The sequence below is a fragment of the Lepidochelys kempii genome, chromosome 4 (genome assembly GCF_965140265.1).
Source record: "Lepidochelys kempii isolate rLepKem1 chromosome 4, rLepKem1.hap2, whole genome shotgun sequence".
Lineage (NCBI taxonomy): Eukaryota > Metazoa > Chordata > Testudines > Cheloniidae > Lepidochelys > Lepidochelys kempii.
The window spans coordinates 118,633,288-118,659,292 of record NC_133259.1 but is presented as its reverse complement, the minus strand read 5'-3'; the positions used below and the strand labels follow the sequence as shown (position 1 = coordinate 118,659,292).

Genomic DNA, 26,005 nt, shown 5'->3' with positions numbered 1-26,005 from the left:
AAAGTAAATGGTCATACCCCCTGAGAAGTCAATGGAAATTTATACCAGCAGAGGATCTAGCCTATTAGTAAGAGTGAGAGCAAAATGAGGCTCATTACCTTTCTGGAGGTTTCAGAGGAACAGCCGTGTTAGTCTGTATTCGCAAAAAGAAAAGGAGTACTTGTGGCACCTTAGAGACTAACCAATTTCTACCTTTAGTACCTTTCTGGAGGTAATACATTATATTAAAATAGGCCATTTTGTGCTTAGTAAGAATTTGTGGTTGTGACGCACTCTATATGATTTTATAAAAATATGCTAATGAGTGTGAATATAATGTAACTGGAATATGTTTCATTCAAAAGGTCTCTTGTAAGATATCATTACAAAGCTTATAATCTACTGAGTGTGGTCATCCTATTTGTATAAATGTATGATTCTTGTATCTGAAACTAGAAATATGAAATATAACTCTGAGGGCCTATTGTAATTATGCAAAATGTGGGCCACTAATGGTGGTTGGGAACCTTGATGGTGCCCATCAGCCAGGACAATTGACTGTGGATGGCTGCTGTAGGTCAGGCTGCGAGGAATGAAGGCTTGGAGTCTCACAGGAAATGTGACCATGTCACCTGGTACTGAAATCCATCTTAAACTTGGTGCTTTTCCATTTTGGGGCGGAGTGGGGGACCCAGAGAGACAAAGGATTTCCACCTTGTGTCAAAGCCATATAAGGGAGTGGAACAGAACAAAGAGGGCAGCCATCATGCAAAATCCCCTAGCTACCACCTGAGCTGGAACAAAGGCTGTACCAGGGGAAAGGATTGTGCCCAGACTAGAAAGGTGTTCGGTGTGTGAAAGAAACTTATTGATTTTGATTGATTTTACAGGGTGAGATTTTACCTGTATTCAGTTTTTATTACTGTACTAGACTTAGACTTGCCTGTTTTATTTTATTTTGCTTGGTGATTCACTTTGTTCTGTCTGTTACCACTTAGAACCATTTAAATCCTACTTTTTCTATTTAATAAAATCACTTTTTACTTATTAATTAATCCAGAATATGTATTAATACGGGGGGGGACGACGACAGATGTGCATCTCTCTCTATCAGTGTTATAGAAGGCGAACAATTTATGAGTTTACCCTGTATATGCTTTTTCCAGAGTAAAATGGATTTATTTAGGGTGTAGAACCCATTAGGAGTTGAGCATCTGAGTGTTAAAGAGAGGCAGACTTCTGTAAACTGCTTTCAGTTAAGCCTACAGCTGTTAGGGGACATGGTTCAGACCTGGGTCTGGGTTTGCAGCAAGCTAGTGGGTCTGGCTCAAACCAGGCAAGACACTGAAGTCCTAAGCTGACTGGGCAGGAGAGCAGGAGCAGAAGTAGCCTTGGCACATCAGGTGGCAGCTCCCAGGGGGTTTCTGTGATCCAACCCATCACAGTGGTCTTCACATTTTTTCTTAAATTCAGGTTCAGAATTTATTTAAAGTCTAAAATTGAAGAGATTTGTGTGTTTAGCTGTATTATTAAGGCTTATGGAGGACTGCAAACTGACAGAAGTGATCACTGGAGGAAAGCATTGTCCCTGTTGTGCTTGGATTTGCTCATGGAAAGAAATGAAAAAGAAATAAAAAGATTATGTGTCTGCTTAAAAAACAGAAACATCTGCTGGAACCATAGGATCCCCAGCAGCTTTTCTGATGAATTAAGATTAAGTTGCATAGCTGTGCATTGACCATAAAGTCTTGGTCAATATAAGACTATGTCATGTTTCAGGCAACATATTATTATAATGGATGTCTAACATGCACAGATGAAAACGGCATGATGAACAGCAACTATCATAATGCTACTAAATAAAGCCATGGTACACCCACTTCTGGAATACTGCATGCAGTTCTGGTCGACCCATCTCAAAAAAGATATATTAGAAAAGAATTGGAAAAAGTACAGAGGAGGGCAACAAAGATGATTTGGGGTATGGAACAGCATCCATATGAAGAGAGATTAAAAACACTTGGATTGTTCATCTTAGAAAAGAGACGACTAAGGGGCGATACAATAGAAGTCTTTAAAATGATGAGTGGTGTGGAGAAAAGTGAATAAGGAAGTGTAATTTACCGCTTCACATAACACAAGAACCAGGAGTCACCCAATGAAATAAATAGGGAGCAGGTTTAAAAGAAACACAAGGAAGTACTTCTACACACAACACACAGCCAACCTGTGGAACTCCTTGCCAGAGCATGTTGTGAAGGCCAGGAGTATAAGTAGGTTCAAAAAAGAGTTAAATACGTTCATGGAGGATAGGTCCAGCAATGGCTATTAGCTGAGATGTCAGGGACACAACCCCATGTTCTGGGTGTCCCTAAACCTCTGACTGCCAAAAGCTGGGATTGGAAAACAGGGGATCAATCACTCAGTAGTTTCCCTGTTCTGTTCATTCCCTCTGAAACATCTGGCACCAGCCAGTGTCAAAAGACTACTGGGCTATGTGAACCATTAGTCTGACCCAATATGGCCATTCTTATGTTCTTATAACAAACACTGAAATGGGATTTCTCAGTCTTTAGCTGAGGTAACAAAGGCAGGATGGAGATGGATTGAAAGATACCTTCCAGTTGAGGACAGTTTGCTGCCTAGCTAGATTCAGAAGGAGAGAGCTTCACTTTGCCTTTCTGCCTGATCTTTTTTCGCAAGCAATAAAAGCAATATGAAATCATCAAAATGTCCCTTTCCTCTTAGATGTTCTGTACTAGAACAAGAAAATATCAAATTCTAAATGTCCTTTTGGTCACTAAATAATATTTTCCCTTCTCACCCACAAGAGCTCAAAGCAAATGTTTTAAAACAGTCCCAGACTAAACAAAACCAGTCCAAAAAAAAAAAAAAAAAGTGGCCTAGACTTAGAGTTTGTGTTTCCAGTTGATACCTTGCAATGGGCTGCCCTAACTAAAATATACAGTCATAGGCTGCTTGGGGGCTCTTATGACAGCAATACAAATAAAAGACTCCAGTATTTCTCTCACTTAGCCTTATTCCTCAAAAATTTAAAGTAATTATATACCAAGTTGTAGCCTCAAGATTACTCACATGTACAAACAGTTGGTAAACCTCAATGTCGCAGGCAGAGCTGTGCTGGATAGATTTGTAGTCACATATTTTCTGATTCTCTTTTCAAGAATTTAAACATTGTGGTCAACTCATCTTTTAGGGTCTGATCCTGCAGACTGAATCACACAGTTAACTTCATGCCATGTGTAGTCTTTGACTTCAGCAGGACTGTTCATGGCATAAAGTTCCTCTGAGCATAAATCTTTGCAGGATTAATGCCATAAAGCCTGATCCATAGCTGATTGAAGTCAAAGGGACTCTTTCCATCAACTTCAATAGTCTTTAGATCAAGCCCCTGAAGAGCTACTTACCCCCATAAGTAACTTTTGAAATATTACATATTATAATTAAATATATACGATAAATATGTGTGTGCATGGATATGCAGTATACTGAGCACATACACTATTCTGAAATATAACAGATTTAGGAATAGTAATTCCACTTGCACAGTGTATTAGTTATTTTTTCTGATTTTCGTACCTGGATTTTTATTGCTAAATGTATTTATATGACGAGAAGATTTCCAAGACTTCACCTGTTCCTTTCTACTGTTCTCCAGATCATAGAAATCTATTTATATATAAATTTACATATATATCAGGGTTGTTCACACAGAAACCACCTCTGATGTTGCAGAGAATTATGATTTCATGCAGGGGATACTTTATTAACAGCACATGAATTCTAAGGAGCTCTAAAGAACCTGTTGCATGCAAATATCTTTAATAGTTAAGAAATCAGCAAGAGAAATACAAAACATATGTGATACACCTGCAAAATTTGAGCCTGATCTTTCAATTCTTTAGTCATTTGAATACTTTGATTGACTTTATTGGGAGCATAAGTAATATAATTACAACTTAATTATGTTTACTTTAATGGAAGGTAAGGGTTTGCATCTTTGATTGCAAAGCATTTATTTTCCAGGCAGGTTTAAGCTGCTATTAAAACAATGAGGAAAACATGGGGGAGAAAGGATAGCTCAGTGGTTTGAGCATTGGCCTGCTAAATCTAGGGTTGTGAGCTCAATCCCTTGAGGGGGCCATTTGGGGCAAAAATTGGGGATTGGTCCTGCTTCAAGCAGGGGGTTGGACTAGATGACCTCCTGAGGTCCCTTCTAATCCTGATATTCTATGTCTGTATAAGAACATAAGAATGGCCACACTGGGTCAGCCCAGTATCCTGTCTGCCAACAGTGGCCAATGCCAGGTGCCCCAGAGGGAGTGAACCTGACAGGTAATGATCAAGTGATCTCTCTCTCCTGACATCCATCTCCACCCTCTGACAAATAGAGGCTAGGGACACCATTCCTTACCCATCTTGGCTAACAGACATTAATGAATTAACCTCCATGAATTTATCTAGTTCTCTTTTAAATCCTGTTATAGTCCTAGCCTTCACAACCTCCTCAGGCAAGGAGTTCCACAGGTTGACTGTGCACTGTGTGAAGAAGAATTTACTTTTATTTGTTTTAAACCTGCTGCTCATTAATTTCATTTCATGGCCCTTAGTTCTTATATTATGGAAACAAGTAAATAACTTTTCCTTATTCACTTTCTCCACACCACTCACAATTTTATATACCTCTATCATATCCCCCCTTAGTCTTCTCTTTTTCAAGCTGAAAAGTCCTAGCCTCTTTAATTTTTGGATGGCTTGTCTTTTTACATTTGGGATAGAAAACTCAATAGAAGACATTCATTTAAAAACTAAGAGCTGTAGCAAAATGCTGATTTGCTAAGAAAAGAAATGAATTTGCACTGTATTAAATCAGTAACAAATTACTTGCTCATTATGGCCTGAGCTCAAGTTCTGCAAGTAGTCCCACGGTCACTTGGGCTACTCACCTGAGTAAGGCTGTTCATGTTGGAGGCTCAAGCCATTATACAGTAACAATAGTGACAGCATGATCTGGTGCTTATAGCTGTGTTTGTATATACAAATGATCTATGATACTCAGTTCTTTGGATTCGGCATGCCCAGGTATAGGAGTCTGTGCGGTCCTTCGTGCTCCTTTCTCAACCAAAGAATGTTCTGAAGGAGCAGAGGTGATCAGAAAAATGAGCACTCTTCACCCCCTCAGTCATTCTGTGCCTTTGTTTTTGACATGTATTCTTCCTCCCTCTGTCTTCCACCAGCCCTATTTTTATCCAACCACACTTATCACAGATGTATGTCATTAGAAAGTACAGCCAGTGTTGCATCTCCCTATCTTAGCTAACTATAGTGACTACCTAACTTTGCATACATATGTCAAACTGCTGACAAGCAAAGCAGCAGAAGTTCCAAGGTTACTCCTCATGGTATACTCTGTAAGGTATAACCTAAACCACTTGGTAAAGCTATCGTTAGTCTGGATATTATTTTATATACAACTGGTGGAGTGAAATTGGATCAACTTTATAAGTATGTCAGTGTCTCCAAATTCTGAGCAATCTGCAGCCAGATTCCCTGCACAAACAGAGAAAATGTAGACACACGACTAACTTTGAACAGTTACTGTCTTTTAAAATATTTTATGACAGCCATAGCACGTTACTGTTTTTAAAAGAACCATAACTGAGTTCTACGCCTGGCTCATCCATTGATTCTGTCTGACCTTGGGCGAAACACTTGGTCACTTTGAGCTTCAGTCAGCACAGCTGTAGAATTTAAAAAAAAAAAAATCAGAACTTCACTCTAAACCAGATGTTACATTGGAGTTGACGTTTTCCCAGGTCAGAAACAAATTGCCAAATAACAGGAACACAAAAACAGTTACTTGGAAAAAAAATGTAACCTCTACCCCACTGCTCCAAATTCCTAAGTTATTACAGTGAACACAGGAGGATGCCAGGAAGAAATGCCACATGCACTAGAAACAAAAAGAAAAGGAGTACTTGTCGCACCTTAGAGACTAACAAATTTATTTGAGCATAAGCTTTCTTGAGCTACAGCTCACTTCATCGGATGCATTCAGTGGAAAATACAGTGGGGAGATTTATATATATAGAGAACATGAAACAATGGGTTTTACCATACACACTGCAATGAGAGTGATCACTTAAGGTGAGCTATTAACAGCAGGAGAGCCGGGGGCGGGGGGCGGGGGAGACGGGACGGGACGACCTTTTGCAGTGATAATCAAGGTGGGCCATTTCCAGCAGTTGACAAGAACATCTGAGAAACAGTGCGGGGCGGGGGGGGGGGGGGGGGGGGAGGGGAATAAACATGGGGAAATAGTTTACTTTGTGTAATGACCCATCCACTCCCAGTCTCTATTCAAGCCTAAGTTAATTTTATCCAGTTTGCAAATTAATTCCAATTCAGCAGTCTCTTGTTGGAGTCTGTTTTTGAAGTTTTTTTGTTGAAGAATTGGAACTTTTAGGTCTGTATTCGAATGACCACAGAGATTGAAGTGTTCTCCAACTGGTTTTTGAATGTTATAATTCTTGATGTTTGATTTGTGTCCATTTATTCTTTTACATAGAGACTGTCCAGTTTGACCAATGTACATGGCAGAGGGGCATTGCTGGCACATGATGGCATATATCACATTGGCAGATGTGCAGATGAACAAGCCTCTGATAGTGTGGCTGTTGTGATTAGGCCCTATGGTGGTGTCCCCTGAATAGATATGTGGACACAGTTGGCAACAGGCTTTGTTGTAAGGATAGGTTCCTGGGTTAGTGGTTCTGTTGTGTGGTGTGTGGTTGCTGGTGAGTATTTGCTTCAGGTTGCAGGGCTGTCTGTAAGCAAGGACTGGCCTGTCCCCCAAGATCTCGGAGACTGATGGGTCGTCCTTCAGGATAGGTTATAGATCCTTGATGATGCATTGGAGAGGTTTTAGTTGGGGGCTGAAGGTGATGGCTAGTGGCGTTCTGTTATTTTCTTTGTTGGGCCTTTCCTGTAGTAGGTGACTTCTGGGTACTCTTCTGGCTCTGTCAATCTGTTTCTTCACTTCAGCAGGTGGGTATTGTAGTTTGTAAGAATGCTTGATAGAGCTCTTGTAGGTGTTTGTGTCTGTCTGAGGGGTTGGAGCAAATGTGGTTGTATCATAGAGCTTGGCTATAGACAATGGATCGATATCCCCAATAATGTCACGGCAAACCTGGTGGCTGAACTTTGTGACTTTGTCCTCACCTATAACTATTTCACATTTGGGGACAATGTATACCTTCAAATCAGCGGCACTGCTATGAGTACCCTCATGGCCCCACAGTATGCCAACATTTTTATGACTGACTTAGAACAACGCTTTCTCAGCTCTCGTCCCCTAATGCCCCTACACCACTTGCGCTACATTGATGACATCTTCATCATCTGGACCCATGCAAAAGAAGCCCTTGAGGAATTCCACCATGATTTCAACAATTTCCATCCCACCATCAACCTCAGCCTGGACCAGTCCACACAAGAGATCCACTTCCTGGACACTACGGTGCTAATAAGCGATGGTCACATAAACACCACCCTATACCGGAAGCCTACTGACCACTATGCCTACCTCCATGCCTCCAGCTTTCATCCAGACCACATCACACGATCATTGTCTACAGCCAAGCTCTACGATACAACCACATTTGCTCCAACCCCTCAGACAGAGACAAACACCTACAAGATCTCTTTCAAGCATTCTTACAAACTACAATACCCACCTGCTGATGTGAAGAAACAGATTGACAGAGCCAGGACAGTACCCAGAAGTCACCTACTACAGGAAAGGCCCAACAAAGAAAATAACAGAATGCCACTAGCCATCACCTTCAGCCCCCAACTAAAACCTTTCCAAAGCATCATCAAGGATCTATAACCTATCCTGAAGGACGACGCATCAGTCTCAGAGATCTTGGTGGACAGGCCAGTCCTTGCTTACAGACAGCCCCGCAACCTGAAGCAAATACTCACCAGCAACCACACACCACACAACAGAACCACTAACCCAGAAACCTATCCTTGCAACAAAGCCCGTTGCCAACTGCGTCCACATATCTATTCAGGGGACACCACCATAGGGCCTAATCACATCAGCCACACTATCAGAGGCTCATTCACCTGCACATCTACCAATGTGATATATGACATCTGCCAGCAATGCCCCTCTGCCATGTACATTGGTCAAACTGGACAGTCTCTATGTAAAAGAATAAATGGACACAAATCAGACGTCAAGAATTTTAACATTCAAAAACCAGCTGGAGAACACTTCAATCTCTGTGGTCACTCGATTACAGACCTAAAAGTTCCAATTCTTCAACAAAAAACCTTCAATAACAGACTCCAACGAGAGACTGCTGAATTGGAATTAATATGCAATCTGGATACAATTAATTTAGGCTTGAATAGAGACTGGGAGTGGATGGGTCATTACACAAAGTAAACTATTTCCCCATGTTTATTCCCCCCCCATCCCCCACTGTTTCTCAGAGGTTCTTGTCAACTGCTGGAAATGGCCCACCTTGATTATCACTACAAAAGGCTTTCCTCCCAAACCCCCCCCCCCGCCCCGCTCTCCTGCTGTTAATAGCTCACCTTAAGTGATCACTCTCCTTACAGTGTGTATGGTAACACCCATTGTTTCATGTTCTCTATGTATATAAATCTCCCCACTGTATTTTCCACTGAGTACATCCGATGAAGTTAGCTGTAGCTCACGAAAGCTTATGCTCAAATAGATTTGTTAGTCTCTAAGGTGCCACAAGTACTCCTTTTTTTTTTGCAAATACAGACTAACAAGGCTGCTACTCTGAAACTAAAAACAAAACATTCCTTAAGTCCCTAGGTACAATATCAAATACTAATTTTTATGGTTAAACATTCTAAATGTTCTGAATGAATGAGTTCAAACTAAGTATTGAAAGTGTCAGAGTTAATGGTTTTATATGTTGAGATGTCTAGATAAGAGAACGTTACAACTTCAAAATTTTAGGGAGGCAAAGTGGCTCAGTAGAAAGTACAGTGGACTGGGGTCTGCTAGATAACCTAGGACAAATCACTCCACCTCTCTGTCGCAGTTTCCCCATCTATAAAATGGGGATAACAATATTTAGCTCCTTTCTCAAGCAGTTTGAGAGCCACAGATGAAAAGTGCTATAAGAGTCTAACAATAGGCAAGTCCCCTTTCCCTACCTACATCCCTTCCAATGAATTGTTTGCTCAAAGTTCTTATGGTTTTTACAACCCTTGCTAATATATTTCATCTGACTTTACTGAAGCATTGATGTGTCACTTAAAATGCCAGAACACCTATCCACTGTTGTTTTCGGGGATGTTGATGGAAACAATGTAAAAATCAGCCATTAAATAATTTACTAGAAAATTTGTGAACTTTTGCAAAAATAAGTCAAATCGACACTTTCAGAAAAGTCGTTCATTTTAATACCTAAAAATCAACAACTGATCACCAAAGTCTTTTGAAGTTAGTAAATCCAGTTGGACGTGAGCTGGGAATAGTACAATATCCTAGGTCAGACAAAAACAGTAATACCAAATTGCACTCTAAAACATTCAAATGATTTAGTGTACAAGTTGAACAGACAATAGCATCCTGGTATCTTTGCCATTTCAAAATACACAAAAGCACTCTGATATGTGGGGAGTACTGTATGGATGATGGACTACAGTACATTGTTACAGTAAAACAAAATATAAGTGATACTTTAGCTTGCACCTGCTGGGCTGGTTATTGTTATGTCTCTTCTTGCTCTGCCTTATACATCAGATATCACATGTGCTTTTTTAATCGATGTATGGCAGGTCAAAACATTTCACTGTGTAAATGTAGGCATTGTGAAATGCCCCAGACTGTAAGATTTCAGTGCCCTGATTTTGACTTGGAAGGACCACTTTTAAGGCTGAAAGGATAATGCTGACCATGCAGTTGTGGCTTTTCTATTGCTGCTTTCTTACTGCTAATAAAATGTTATGCTCATTCCTTTATATCACTTTTCATTCAAAGATCTCAAAGTACCTTTACAAAGGAATGTAAGTTTCATTATTCCATTTTAAACTGGTGTAAACTGAAGCACAGAGAGTGAGCTACCCAAGGTCATACAGCAGATCAATAGCAGAGCCAGGATTAGAACACAGTACTCCTGAATCCAGGGCTCTAACCACAAGACCACAGTGCCCATTAGTGAATGTGATTGATCTGATATGGACAAGGCCTGAACACCCTGGCTTATTTCACAAACAGCTTAGATCTTCTTTGGTTGCCAAATTGAGTAAGGAGTCTAACTGACAACAGCTCTGTATCTCATTCCAGTCCCCTGAGCCATCCCATCCTCCAAGATCACTTGAAATTTAAATGTTTCATTAACTTGGAAACTGATGTGTGATGTGCACAACAGCTAAGGGGTTCATGTTCACCCACAAAACGCCTCCCTTCCCCCACCCATTGCATCCTATCTCCTGGGTGGAACACGTTAAGCAGTCCCGAGCACCCAAGATGGTCCTGCTGAAAGTGCAGCAGCTCAATGTTACCAGTGGTAATGATGGGGGTGGCGGTGCCCTGCATGGTCTTACCCGATTCACAGGCGCCTTTCTGGATCTGGATGACAGCTGGCAACCCCTGTTGCAAAGCCTTACGGCTCACCGCCTTCAGCTGACACACATTGTCATAGGTCCTGCCATCGCTGCCGCACACCTGGTAGCTGAGCTTGCACTGGCATACCCCTTTGCCGAAGCGCTTGCCCACGGGGTGCTTGCAATCCAGGCTGTCCCCGCATGGCGGGTCTTCCTTGCGGCCACAGGAATCACCTTCTCCCGCAGCACAGATAAGGCAGCAGTTGCAACGATCGGGAACATAGCCGCTTGGGCAGCTGGGGCTCGGGCACTTGGAGACATTGCAACGAGCTGGACATTTGCCATTGGCCACAAAGGGCTCTGCAAAGGTCCGGCTAGAACTTAGCGCCAGCAGGAGCAAAACTCGCAACAGAAAAACCATCATCACCTGTGACACCTTTTTAATTGGGGAGAGGAAAATGTGCAAATCCAGGGGAATAAGAAGGGCGTGCGGGGGGGCGGGGGCAAAAACAGGCAAAATGTGCAATTAAAATGCAGTGAGGGAATAACAGAAAAGGGGAAGTCAGGCTTTGCACACACACAAGAAAAGGAAAGAGTTAATCTTCCTTAAACAGCCCCCCAGCCTGTGACTGGCACACCCCTGTTAAAGTTATGGGGCTCTCCACAATACAGGAGGGAGCGGCAGGCAGAAAGAAAAGAGAGGCTGGGAAGAGGTTAAACCACGAAGCCCCGAAGTCAAGGCTGGGTCAGTCCATCCGCGTGGAGTCAACGTGCAACAGCGCAGCGGCTCTTCGGGACGCGCTTGCCGGGCTGGGCTTCTGCGCGCTCCTTTAATCCTCACGAAGCCTCCACCCCCGGCCTCCGGCTCCCCAGAGCCGCTGCAGGAGCTATCGGGAGCGCGGCGGAGACAGAAGCGAGTGACGCCGGGCAGTTAGATGCGGGAGGCGGCGGCGGCGGCGGCGGCAGCAGCTGCCTCTCCGGGGTCCCTGTCAGCGGCAGCACTGGCAGGACCAGCTGCAGAGCCCGCCGCTTCAGCCGGCGGTCAGGCCCCACCTCCGGCGTGGGGAAGCCGCCTCCCTTCCCTGCGGACACGCACTGGGCTGCACCGTGTCCGGGCTCAGCAAGCTGGCTGGGCTCCGTGCAAAGGGAAGTGACTGAGTTTACGTGGGGGCAGAGGCTCGGGTTTTCATGTTTGCCTCACCACAGTAACTGTTGGTTAAACAGAGCGAGGATGAAAAGCAGCAGCGAGCCCGTGGGCAGAAGGCCAGAGCTACACTGTGTGAAAATGAGGGATTAACTCACAAGCAGATGGTCCAAAATAGCTGTGAACAAGTCAGTCGTGGCATGCCTGGAAATCGGAGAGGGAAGTGGGCTACGGCATCATCGACGCTCTTTTTCTTCCTCTTTCCCTCTCACCTTTGCCCTTAATTAAATACCCTTTAAATATAGCAAATTATATATGTTCAAACCACCTCACAAACATTATTAATTGTGGTGAGGCCTAGCGACCAACCGAGATCAGGACCCCACTGTCCCCTGAATTCCCACAACACTGGTACCAGGGCAATAAGTATTATGATCCTCTTTTTAGAAGATGAGTAAATTGAGGCAGGGAGAGATTAGGCGATTTGCCCGACCCCCACAAAGGCTCAGTGGCACAGCTAGATTACAGCTGAGGAATTCCTGACTCCCAGCTCTGAGTAAGAGTCCCAACTGATGTAAATCTGCATAGATCCACTGAAATCATCATGCCTATGTGCACCCGCTGAGGATCTGGCCCTTTGCCTGCAATCCTCCAAATCACCACTCGCTGAAAATGACTTTAAAGCTTATTTTTTACATTCTCATTCTTATAAAATATTTCAGTAGGAGGTAATACTTACATAGTACTTTGCACACATTAATTAATCCTAATAGTGCTGTGAGGTAGGGATGTAATACTATATTCCCATTTTACAGAGAGGACAATTACGGCATGGATTGAGGGCCAGATTGCACCCATTGACTTTAGGTCATGAATGATTTGACCAAGGGCACGAGAGGACACTGTCACAGCCAGCATTAGTAATCAGGAATTTCTAGTTTCCAGTCATCTGTTCAGACTGCACCTCTCTCTCTCTGTGGGTACGTCTACCCTGCAAAAACAAACCTGCGGCTGCGAGTTTCAGACAGATGCTGGAACAATTTGTATAGTGGGGGTGCTGAGAGCCATTGAACCAAACTGTAAACCCTGTATATGGTGGAAACCACTTCAAGCCAGGGGGTGCAGCAGCATCCCTAGTTCCAGAACCTATGGTCTCAGAGCCCGTTAGCTGATGGGCTCATGGGGCTTTTGCTATGGAGCTAAAAATAGCAGTGTAGATGTTCCTGCGAGGGCTGGAGCCTGGTCTCCGAAACCAGGCGAGGAGGGAGGGTGTCAGAGCCCAGGCTCCAGCCTGAGCAGGAAAGTCTACAAGGCTATTTTTGCCCCATAGTATGAGCCCCACGAGACCGAGTGAGTTGACTTCGGCTCTGAGACTCTGCCACAGATGGTTTTATTTATTTATATTTTGAAGTGTAGACATATCCTGTGTCACTTTTATAGTCTTTGATCTTTGTTAACTTTATTTCCTTCTCCATCCTGTGGAGCCAGTATAGTTTCCCTCCTTGTTAACTCTCTCAGGCACACAAGTTGAAATCTCAAGCAAGCTCTGGGCAGGAGAAATTCCTTCTTTTCGTATGCGGACATCAGAGCTCAATGTCCCGATTCTGTAGCTAGAGCATGGTCTCTGTATCAAGGGAGGCTAGGTATTGCAAAGTGCCCTCCAGATATTCAGTTGGGCACTCTTCCACCACATGAGCTATTTTCTGCACTGCTGCCCTACAGTCACAACATGGAGAAGAATCTAAAGCCAGTGCAGCACGTAGCTGAGGCAACTCTGGATGAACCAGAGAGTAGCCTGTTGAGCCTGGTCCAGTGGACAAGTGATGGGCTCCTGAATTTGCTTAGTGTGTTAGAATTTCCCACCAATGCTTCTGCTCTATAAAAATGTCTTTTTTAGCTCCCTGGCAGCACTGATCATCTGTGCATGGTAAAGGGCCAGTAGTGCTCTTGTCCAGGAGTGCATGAGCTGCTGTAGCAGAGGAGAGTCGAGAGATCAGTCGTGGTGTCACACCCTGGGCCACAAGAGTGGGATTCGTCCCCTGAATGCAAGCAGATCTTCGAGTTGGCACTGCATGTTGTTTCCAGTCTGAGAATGGGGCGTGAGATGGTTTCTTCAGCCACAGATCTCTAAATAGACCTCGTAGGAGAGCATGACATTGAGGGAAAGCCTGGATGACGCAGAGAGGAAAGTCGGACATCTCAGAAAAGCCCTAATCCTTTCCCTAATCATCCTTCAATATGCTGCCCTGCCAGGCAGAAAGGGTGAATGCTGCAGAGCCCAGACACCACAGTACTTCCTCCTTCCCTGCAGGAATCCCTGTGTGCAGGAGCTGAATCGGTGCTTCCCTTCTTCCCCAAGACTCGCAGAGGCTGCTCAAGACAGTCTTCCCCTCTCCTAACTCATAGAACAGAGGTTCTCAACTGTGGATGGGAGTGCATCGAGCCTCCTGACGGTTCGATGGTTATGGTAGATATGCGGGGGCAAGCGCCAGGTCACAATGCTACTCACTCAGGTCTGGGCCAGCCATCCCTCGGTCATGACGAGGAGTGGCGCACGTGGACCCAATTTGAGGGATGGCATTGTAACCTGGCACACGGGTCACACCATCACTCAGGTTTGGCCCAACCACCCCTGGTGCCTTAGACAGAATCTGCTGCCCTGGGCAGATGTCTGTTTACCTGTAGCTAGAGTGGCCCCTGCGGACTCCTATGTTCATTATGCAACACACTGGCAAGAGGAGAAAAAGAGAGGGTTCAGCAAAGAAAGAAACTCAGAGAGATTGGAGGAGCCATAGGGCGGATAGGATTGGGGGAGTTAGCGGAGGACCGGGTGGAGACACACAGTGCTGCCCCACTCTATCTGAGCAGGACTGTTAGAAAAGGGAGAGGAGAGGAATGCCCAGATTCAGTGCTTGTAAGTTCATGCTCACTTCCAGAATACCTTTTTAAACAAATAAACCAAGTGCTGCTACAATGGTTCCCATCTGTCTCTCCTGCTGGGTTTGAATTCTCCGTGTTTAGTGCAAACAGCCCTGGCTCACAGCTTCTGCCCTGGGAATGGAAGACACACTGATGCTTTTGCAGATCAGCCCAAACATTCTACTTTTCAACTATGAGTCTCCCATAGTCCCAGTAAAAGTGCAATTTTTTTGAAGCCGCAAATTTGTATCTTTGGAAGGAGAAGATCCTATCACCCATTCCCAACTTATTTCACCCTAGATTATGCCATATCTTGCTCTCTTAGCTTCCCCCCACATCTTCAGGGTCAATAGCCTCCCCCTGTTGGCAAAACTTTCCACGAGAAATTATTACATGGAACTCCATACTATTCTCCAACCTTTGATATGCAGATCTAGTTTAGAAGATTGGAACAGATGGTCAGCTTACTTTATATATGCTTTTGTCTGGAGGGTTATTTGCATGAAAGATAAAGCGCTTCTTTATTCAAATAAATAACTTGATTCTCAGAAATGTATGAACATGAATATTTATGCTAACCCAAAGTAAGTAAAGGAAGCAGCAACTAAACTATAACTTTTAAAGATTTTAAAGGCCAAACATTTCAAAAAGTGCATTACTCTCCTGGAAACTGGAATCTTTTAACTTGAGCAGATCGATGTTATTTTAGGCCAGGGATGGGCAACTTTAAGGTACTAGAGGTCCACAAAATCCACTAAAACCCTTTGGCGGGCTGGGTTGTGTGATGTGGGGGAGTCAGGTCCTGCCCCTAGAGGGGTGGAAGGGCCGGGGGGGGGGGGTCTGAAAGCGAGCACGCCCTTCCCATCCACCCCTCAGTGGCAGTTCCTATCCCATGGAGCTGGGCCCAGCTCTCCTCCCTGGCCCATTGACTCTCGCCACAGCATCACATGACACAGGCATGCGGGGCCTTGCATGCAGGGACCTTGCCCCCACCATGGCCCCCCACCCCCTTCCTGGCCCTGGCACTGCTGGATCATTTGCATCAAGCTGGGCAGTGGCAGGACAAATAAAATGATCCGGCAGGCCAGATACAGCCCCTAGGCTACCAGTTGCCATCACCATTTTAGGCCCTTATCCTGCTGAATCATGCACACATCAGCCCAGATCCTCAAAGATATTTAGGCGCCTATCTCTCACTGATTTCTGTGGAAGTTGGACACCTAAATACTTTTGAGGATCTGGGCCATCCAACTTTACATTCTGTGAGTAGTCCCATTGGGTGAAGGTAAGTATATGAGTAAGTCTTTGCAGGATTGTGGCCTTAGTTGTTACTGTAAATCAAAATATTCATTTTCTTGTTACTTTATAGAAAATATTTTTATAGTGTTTGATACTGAAAAACTAAACAAGCTTTGACTGAGAATGTTCGGTGTAGCTCAACTTAAAATTCAAAGACTTTGAAATGTTCTGTTATCATACTCCTTTTGGATTTTCCTGAACTAGTCCAGTTTCATGGGAGAAAAAAAACTGAAATTTTGCTTTTGAGCAGATCCTGGACATTTTCAAAAACTGAAATGATCTGACAAAGATTTTTTTTAACTGAAACAAAATGTTGAAAACATCTGTGTTTTCATGCAAAAACTTTTTTTTTTTTTTTTGGAGGGGGGAAGAGAAATCACAAAAAAGAAAAGTGTTGGGATTTAAACAAACTCCAGAAAGAAACTACCTGTGTGCGTGCAATTGTGTCTGTCTGTCTGTGATATTTCATGGAAGTATTTTTGTTATTTTGGCACAACCTTAGCTGCAAGTGAGAGGTCAAGGAAAAGATTTCTAGTTGTAAATAATGGGCTGTGAGCGACTGAGTAGACTATGGTATTTCTGATGGGTGACAGAACCTTTCACAACATCATCATTATTATTATTATTTCTATTGTAGTAGCACATAGAAGTCCCAAGTAGGCTAAGGCCTCCATTATACTAGGGGCCTACAAATATATAGGATGACTTAGGTCTGTCCTTGGGGAACTTGAAATCTAGCAAGTGTGTGGAGTTTTACATAGCCCTTCACATCTAGGTTAGTGGCTTGCATGTTGTTAATTCAGGCTGGGAGGGTCTAAAAGTATTTTTATCTGATGGCTGTTCAGTGGCCAAAGTAAGAGGAATTAGTTTACAATTTCTTTGGGACAGGTGTACACATAACAAAAACATTGCCCCCACTAGGACTCCATCTTGATTGTGTCCAGAGTGGTACTGAGCGCTCTCAACTCCTAGTAGGAATTCATCACCATGCAAGATCAATCTCTTATTACCCTTCCTTAGCAGTCTCACCAGAGAGACCAGAGACTAATTATGTCTACACTACCACTTATGCTGGTATAATTTATGTCACTCAGGGGTGTGGGAAAAAAACCCACGCCATGAGTGACATAAGTTACACCAACAAACGCGCCGGTGTGGACTATACTAGGTTGGCGGTGGGGACAGCGCAGCATTGGTACAGCTGTGCCACTGTAAGCTTTCTAGTGTAGACATAGCCTAAGTGGTTAGAGAGACTGAGCTACCCTCTTACTCCCATAGGTTCTCTCTCCAAAACAAGGTTGACACACATGGTGGGGTGAAAAGAAATGGAACTGACACTGTGCATGCTGTACTTCATCTGTGGATAAATAAAGAACTTCCCTGTCCAGTGCTGTCAATCCAATACCTTTCCCTAGCCCTTAAATTCACTTCAAATACAAATATTGAATATAAGAGAGAGAGTGGGTGAGGTAATATCTTTTTTGGACCAACTTCTGTTGGTGAGAGAGACACAAGCTTTCGAGCCACACAAAGCTCTTCTTCAGGTCTGGAAAAGGTACTCCTAGTATCATAGCAAAATGCAATTTGGAACAGATTGTTTAGCATAAGTAGTTAGCACATATAGTAAGGGACCATTCAAGGTAGAGTGGCCAGAGCTGAAGAAGAGCTCTATGTGGCTTAAAAGCTTGTCTCTCTCACCAACAGAAGTTGGCCCAATAAAAGGTATTACCTAACCCACCTTGTCACTCTAACATCCTGGGACCCACATGGCTACAACTACACTACATACAAATACCAAATATATGCAGCTAAAATTCCTTCAGACAATGAATCAGATTGTTCAGTGAAAAGAATTCTGCACAATGGGAAAAACAATTACATGGATTCTGAATCACTCAGCAAGAGTCATGCTGGGTCAGTAGTTGGATGGGAGGCTCCTCAAGACAAACCCAGGGCAGTACAGGAAAGAGTGCTGATGATTCAGTGGGTGGCTGCCTTCTCTCCTGAGGGTTAGATGGCAGCTTTTCTGCAAGCTCTGAGAATGGGGTAGCCTGTAATGGCCCTGCCCTAGGAGCACACCAGGAGCCAGATTGTGACTCACAGAATCACACTCTGGTCATGGTTCTGCTCTTGCTCCAGAGGAGAAGGAATCCATGCAGGCCCTATATCTGGCCTAGATTAATTACCCTGCTGTGCATGCTCATCCCCCTGTGGGGATGGAGTCAAGGCTTCACCCTATCCCTATCCTTGCTGGGCCATTCCTTGCCCAGCTGCACAAATGTTAATGCTGGATCCATTAATGCCATTTTCCATTCTGTGCTGCTACTAGCAGTCCTGGTAGCCACTAAAGACTAGTAAGGGGGAACCTTAACTAAATGGGTCACAAACTGGCCCTGACTTAGGAAGGAACCGACGCCACATCTTGGTGCTGATCTAGGGAATTCCGTGCTGCTAGAGAGCTGTCATTTGGATGAAATGTCAAACCAGACTCTTAACAAATTATTTCAATGGTAAGGACGCAACCCCACTGTCCTGTCCAAACTGGGTAACTAAATCCCACTGTCCTCTCCAAATTCCAGTTTGGGTAATTACTTTTCACCCTACTTAAATAATTCCCTCTCCATTTAAGTTAGATACAACCTTCTTCTCCACCCTCTGTCCTAAACTCTGTAGTATTTTATCCCTTTTACTCGCATCTAGCCCTGTCTGCATTCATATTGCAAAGTGCTTTGCTCTTCTTTGGGATGAATTTCTATATAAAAGTAGGTTTCAGAGTAACAGCCGTGTTAGTCTGTATTCGCAAAAAGAAAAGGAGTACTTGTGGCACCTTAGAGACTAACCAATTTATTAGAGCATAAGCTTTCATGAGCTACAGCTCATATTCTCTGTGTATATATAAAGTCTGCTGCAGTTTCCACGATATGCATCTGATGAAGTGAGCTGTAGCTCACGAAAGCTTATGCTCTAATAAATTGGTTAGTCTCTAAGGTGCCACAAGTACTCCTTTTCTTTATATAAAAGTAATGCACTGATACTGTTTACTTAATATGGTTCAAGTTCAAGGATTCTCACTTTTCTGGGGATCAAATTATTTAAGTTAATGACCAATTTGACCTTGCCATTCAGGACTTTAAATTAATAGCACATGTTTAATATGCATTCGCAGTTCCTTGTAGGAGTATTTTGAAAAGAAATCCAAAGCACACATAAAACAGAGTAATAAACACTGTTTATTTATCAGATTATCTGCATTTCATTTCCTGAACTAAGTAGCTACAGTCTGTTTGCACTTCTGACACTGCAACTCCCACAAACTGGTCCAAGAATACAGCTGTCAGTTTGTTTTCAGACTAGACATTGCAAGGGAGAAAAGGGGGAGAAAGAGAACTTTCACAAACAGGTCAGCCCAAACAGTGAGAATTTTCTCAGCTGCCTTCATCAAAGGGGGAAGCTGTGCCTGAGGCCTTTATCGCTGCACAACAAAGGCATATTCTTATTGCAAATCTCTTCTGTGACAGTGATGGAAGGCAGGTAGGGATCAGTTTTCCCTTCTTGTATTCTGTCCAAACCTATGACACCAAAAAGACAGTTTTGAAAGAAATACCGAATCTCTAGAATGCATTAAACTCATGTGTCCTTTAAAAGCTCCTGAAAGCATGTTCTAAAATCAAGGAGCTAATTCTCCTGTAGTATACACTCATACAAATCAGAAGTGACTTTTCTGAACTCATTGAAACTGGTGTGACAGAAGAATCTGGCCAAGAGCTAGAAAAACATAGGCTGTGCTCACAGCATGAGCACAGAGTCAGACATATGTAGAGAAAAGTCACATCTTTCATTGTTTTCTACTCCATTCACAACTCCTCACCACAAAAGCATATGCCTATAGGCACAATAAGGGGGAAGACAGTTTGGCCCATTGGAAAAGGCACAGGTCTAGAAATCAAGCAGGTCCAAGTTCTGCCATTGTCTTGCTGCGTCTCCCTAAAAGATATGCTCTAAGAATTATTTTGGGGAAGTTCCATAGCCTGTATTATGCAGGAGATGAAACTAGAGGATCACAATGGCCCTTTCAGGCCTTGGAATCTATGAATCTGTCAAATGCAGATCATTACAACCACGTTGGTAAATTCCTTGAAATATATGGATGAAAAGTGCTATATAAGTGTGAGGGAGCAGAGAAACTGCCATCTGGCACAGTGGGAGTTAAAGAAAACCTTTGGGTTCAGCTAGCCCCACCCTGCTATACTTCCAGCAAACGCCAAGCTTGGAGGGGGAAGAAAAGACGGGAGTCTGTCTCAGTAGGAGGCTGACTGGCGAGGAGACAAGCGCTCTCTGTCTGTCTAACTGAAGGGATGGGTCAGCGACCAGCCAGACGCTTGAGGCAAGTAAGGGCTCCCCTGCCAAAGGGAGGCAATAGGGGCAACTGGATTAATGGGGCCACACCCCAAACTGAAGAGACTTGTAGGATGTAGCCCAGGGGAGTGGGTCTTGACTCCCTGCCAGGAGAGAGACATCATCTCCCCTGTTTAAGGGGAGATCTACACAGGGCCCTGGCTTGGGACCCAATAAAGAAGGAGGGTCTGGATCCCCCACCACCCGCTCTGGCTTTGCAGACTGAAAGACCAGTGATCTAGCCCCTAGGCCACCCAGCCACAGAAGACCCTATCACAAGTGGTGGCGAATGAAGGCCCACCGAAGGGAAGTAAAAAAAACAAACTAAACAAAAAAAAAACAAAACAAAAAAAAAAACCACAACCCACCTTGAATGGAGCTGCAACAGCTGCTAAAATGGATGGTCAAGCAGAACACCTACCATCAACAGCAGCAACTGCTGCAGCAGATGACCCCACAGCAGCAGCAGTTAATCTGCATATTGGTGCCCAGCAGCAGCAGCTGGTCCAGCAGGTGGCCACAATATTATGACCCGGTACTCCAGCAGGATCACCTAACCGCACCCCCATCAGGCTTGCCAAGATGGGGCTGATGATGACGACCCCAAGACTTTCTGGGACATTTTTGAGCAGATTACCACTGTATCCAGGGGGCGCTGAGACCAGTGGGCTGTGGTTTGGCCCTGTAGTTAACTGGGGTAGCACAGACATGCTTTATACCTTGCTGTTTCCCTGGATTCAGGCCACAATTCTTGATGTCCTAGATATCTCAGAGGAGACGTTCTGCGAACGCTTCCAGTCCTCAGTCCTGTGTTCTTGAGGACCACAAGTCCAGGCATGTCTGTGGGCAATGCTGAGTCTCCAGGCAAGGTTGAGCAATTCCCTTAGTGTGGCCTCATGCAGGTGAGTCATTGAATTGTAACTCCCTTGCTGGACAATGGTTGTTGATGGATTCTTTGACACCCCGCCCAGCTGTTGGTTACTTTCCTTGCTGTTGCCTCTGGGGAGCTAATATCTGGCTGATTCCCCAACTTATAGTGTTGTAGGATTGTCACTAAAACATACAATAGACATAACTTCATATGCATTAATTATATATATGGATAGAGAAATGACTGTCAGCAGATCATAACCTTCCCCGATACATATAAAGCATGCCTTGTAAGGTAAATCACAGTTATATACAGATGAGGAATGTGGGGATTACAAGACACTCCAAGGTATAGTATGTCACAACCCTATCACAGTAATTATATGTTTCCTTTCCGTTGCATTAATCACACTCACAAATGGTAACCAGCGGGGTGGCACATGGGAAAAGGTGGGTGAATAGTACTTCCCTACCACTTTCTGATAGTCAGTGGCTGCACATCTGTACCCACGATGTGAAAGCTCAGCACTTGCTAATAAAGAGAGGGGCACATGAATCTTAAGTGTCTAGAGCAGCAATTCTCAAACTATGGGTCGGGCCCCCAAAGTGGGTCACAACCCCATTTTAATGGGGTCACGAGGGCTGGTGTTAGACTTGCTGGGGCTTGAGGCTGAAGCCAAAGTCTGAGCCCCACTTCCCAGGGCTAAAGCCCTCAAGCTTTGGTGCCCCCCAGGGTGGCAGGGCTTGGACTTTGGCCACCCTGCCCAGGGTGGTGGGGCTTGGGCTTCAGTCCCCCTTCCCAGAGTCATGTAGTAATTTTGGTTGTCAGAAGGGGGTCGCGGTTCAATGAAGTTTGAGAAACCCTGGTCTAGAGCTAAGCCACTCTACACAGTATATTCCCACAGCAGATTGCCCTAATGTATGTGGCAATTTGCAGTATAAAGTATTTCTGCATGTGGCTCTGCTGTCTCTCTGTGAGCTCATGTCTCCACCCCAAAGGAAAATATAAATGGCAACAAGGCACTCAGTGCTATCGGTTTAGGTGTGGGTGAAGGCTGTCGGGAGAGCCACACCACTACCTGTCCCAACTTCTAGATAGGAGCATGTGATATATCTCCTTGGAGCTAAGTGTCATGTAACAATGGAAAAGAAATCACAGAAAGTTACTTTCTCCCATCAAAAAAACATTACTGGAGCACGGAAAACAGTATAATCCCTAATGCCGCACTGCCTCTTTTTGCCTCATTGCTGAGCTCCCGCCTAGAACCTATTCCCCCCATTCCCTCATCTTGACTGACTTCTTGCTGCAGATACATGTATCCTGACACGAAGAGGATATTCAGTTAGAAGATCACCAGACATTGCACAAGAGGTCTCTCTGTAACAATCACAGGTGTGGCACTGGAGGTGGGAGGTCGGCAGAGAGAAGTTGTTTGGGGATTGACAAAGCAGCGAAATTGGATGAGGGATAGAATACAGAGGGAGTAGAGAATGGGACAAAAGACAGATCCCGGAGTGATAGAAAATGTTAGAAGGAAGGAGAAAAAGAAGCAATAGAGCAAGGCAAAAAAAAGGATGTTTAGGGAGGAAGGAGAAGAATCAACCTAGCCCAAAAATGCAGAAGTCCAAAGACAGACTGTTTATAATAAAGGAGTGATAGACCATGTCAAAGGCAATGAACAGATTAATGAAATTAAGTCTAGAGAAGAGGCCAGGAGCAGGTCATTAATGAAATTGGTGCACACATACTGTCTCAGTGGAGTAAAGGGGGTGGAAGCCAGATTGCAGAAGACCCCAGAGGGTGTTAGGAGAGGCACTTAGAGACCTCCAAGATGAAGGAGATGGATTGAAGTTGGAGAGGAAGGAGGAGTCAAGGAAGGCTATTGTAGGATAGGGGATACAGTAGCATGCTGGAGACAGAGGGAAAGGAGCTAGATGAGAGAAAGAGAGAGAGAATGGTGGCAGAAATGAGAGAAGTCCAGAGGGTATGAAGTCCAGGGATGAGGAGACGAAGATGGACAATAATCAGTGAGAAAATGTTGGCATATGGGATAAAAAGAAGGAAAATCTCTACCGAAGGGAAGAAAAAGAGTTCCCTCCATATGGTAGCAATTATCTCCTTGACAGATTTGGCAAGGTCCCTGGCCAAGAGGCAGGCAGTGCTGCAATGAGAGGCGTACCAGCTATGTTAAATTTACGTTAAGCAAGGAAGGAAAAAATACTTCTGGGAAATCTCTTGTACGTGGAGGGTTTTTTTAAATTTTACAAGGTCCATTTGTGGACCAAGTCTGTCTCTAATGTGACCATGAAGGGTACTGTTTATCAACTCACTATAACAAAACAGTTTGTAGTGTACCTTTAACTATGTAAACAACTGGACATTATCCCAAAGCTCCACAGAACTAACTAACATCTGTCTTCTATCTTTTTCATTCTCTCTCTTGATTTTCTTCCCATTTTCTTGGACTATTTTTCCTACTGACAAAGAACCCAGACTCCTTTGCCTAGTGATTTTACAGCATTCTCTCATGGCCATGGATTTAAACACCTGGCTGGGTATCTATACCAGGCTTAAACTGGAAGACTGGAGTTAAGCTAATATTCCTGGCACTTTTGATGAATTAAAGATCTTTGCAATCATTTATAATGGCCTAGCATTGTTATTAAAAGACAAATGAACATTAGTGGGCCAGAAGAGCCAACTGAACTTGTCAGTCCCAACGTCTGTGAGAGATGCTGCCTAACTGGATTTCTGAAGAGATGAAGAACAAAGGAACCAGAAATGATAACCAGAGATAGCCTTTGTTTCCTGGTATTTTGCTCATGCTTGTCTGTCTATGTTGGTCCAAGAATTAATTGGTGCAATGATGATAAATAGTTTGAATGAAGGAGCATTTATTCTGCTTAAATTAACAATCATATATGCTTATGTCTTCAATCTCGCTTATCAAGGGGAAAAATGAGAATTTAACATCAATTTTATGCTTTATTTAGGGTACACTTAAAGCCACTATATGACCCTACTGTTTAATCTCGTAAAATACAACTAATTAACTTAACAGTTGGAGAATTGGTGGAGGGAGGCGCCATTGGGAGTCTTGCCAACCTAAACTGTTCAAAAGCCATGAGATTTATTTTAAAAGCATGAGATTTTTTAAAATAATTAGCATTTGGTTCTTTTTCTTTGAACCTTTTGGTTTTGTGTTTTCAAGTTTTCCACTATCAGCCACGAAGGCTAGAAACTTACATTATAAAATAAAAGCTGAGATTATGTGATTACAGGAGGTGGAATTTTAATAAAACACACCAAATATTGCAAGACTTTTGGTAAAAATCACAAGAGGTGGCAACACTGCATGAGGGCTGTAGGCACAGGGGTCAGAAAAGACGAGTTAATGCTATTTATAGTAGCACTGAGATAAAGAGAGAAATTCATGGAATAGAAAGTCTTCATGGTCCCTAAAACTTCAGAGATGCTAAAATGATGGTGGAACAGAGGACACAGATGGAAGGGGAGAACCAAGGTAGGAGATTGATGGGATGGACAGAGCAGTTCAAGTGGGGAATGAAGGAGCCAAGTGTGGCAAAGAGGTTATGGGTCTATTACGGGTGTGGATGGATGAGATTCTGTGGCCTGCAATGTGCAGGAGGTCAGACTAGATGATCATGATGGTCCCTTCTGACCTTAGAGAGTCTATGAGAGGGTGGAGTTCAAGGTAAAAAACATAGAATCACCTGAGCAGAGTATGGACAGAGAAAAGTAGAACAACTTGAGAGCTGCAAGGAAACTGGATGTGGGGAACAAATATATGGAACTATATTTATATACAAATATTTATTTGTAACTCAAAGTAAGTCTGACTAGGAAAGTAGAACCACAAACAAGAGTTATTATGAGACTTCTCACCCCAGCCATCTGAATTTTTATAGACCTCTCCCTGGAAATAATTAGCAGAGGCATATTGGTAGAACTCTTAACCTTGAGGTTAAAACAACAGGTGTAGCTCATTGTACCATTGTACAATGCTCATTGTACAAACTAGTTGTTTGCCGTTGTGTTTTATTTGTTTATCCTGGCATGTTTTGTAGGATATCAGTTCATGAGGAATGTTTCTGAAGATAAAAGACTGTAAATGATTTCATAAGCCTTTTTATGGCAGATGTGTGTAGCATGATGAAACGCAAACAATAGTACTTGTGAAGATCATAATTTTCCAGTTGTTTAATCACATTTTCTTGTGTCAGTTGAACAGTTGGTGTACTGAAATTATTCGTAAAACCAAATTTGCTATCAATGGCCTCTCTGTTTGCCATCCTCACTCTAAACAGATACAAGGAGTCTGGTGGCACCTTAAAGACTAACAGATTTATTTGGGCATAAGCTTTCACGGGTAAAAAACCCACTTCTTCAGATGTATGGAGTGAAAATTACAGATGCAGACATTATTATACTGACTCTGAAGGGAAGGGAGTTACCTCACAAGTGGAGAATCAGTGTTGACAGGGCCAATTTGATCAGGGTGGATGTAGTCCACTCCCAATAATTGATGAGGAGGTGTCAATTTCAGGAGAGGGAAAGTTGCTTTTGTAGTGAGCCAGCCACTCCCAGTCCCTATTCAAGTTCAAATTAATGGTGTTAAATTTGCAAATGAATTTTAGTTCTGCAGTTTCTTTTTGAACTCTGTTTCTGAAGTGTTTTTGTTCAAGTATGACTACTTTTAAATCTGTTATAGAATGTCCAGGAAGATTGAAGTGTTCTCCTACTTACTTTCGTAT

The 26,005-nt window shown here is 43.5% G+C and overlaps 1 protein-coding gene across 2 annotated transcripts in view; it reads right to left on the bottom strand.

Annotated features, from left to right (window-relative positions):
• HTRA3 (HtrA serine peptidase 3) overlaps nucleotides 1-11,647 on the bottom strand; it is a 40,580-nt gene extending 28,933 nt beyond the window's left edge. For both annotated transcript variants that reach the window (XM_073342621.1, XM_073342620.1), the window contains exon 1: nucleotides 10,603-11,647. In XM_073342621.1, the coding sequence (XP_073198722.1) occupies nucleotides 10,603-11,026 (424 nt within the window). In that variant the 5' untranslated portion in view covers nucleotides 11,027-11,647. The remainder of the gene's footprint in view (nucleotides 1-10,602) is intronic.
• Nucleotides 11,648-26,005: the final 14,358 nt, after the last annotated feature.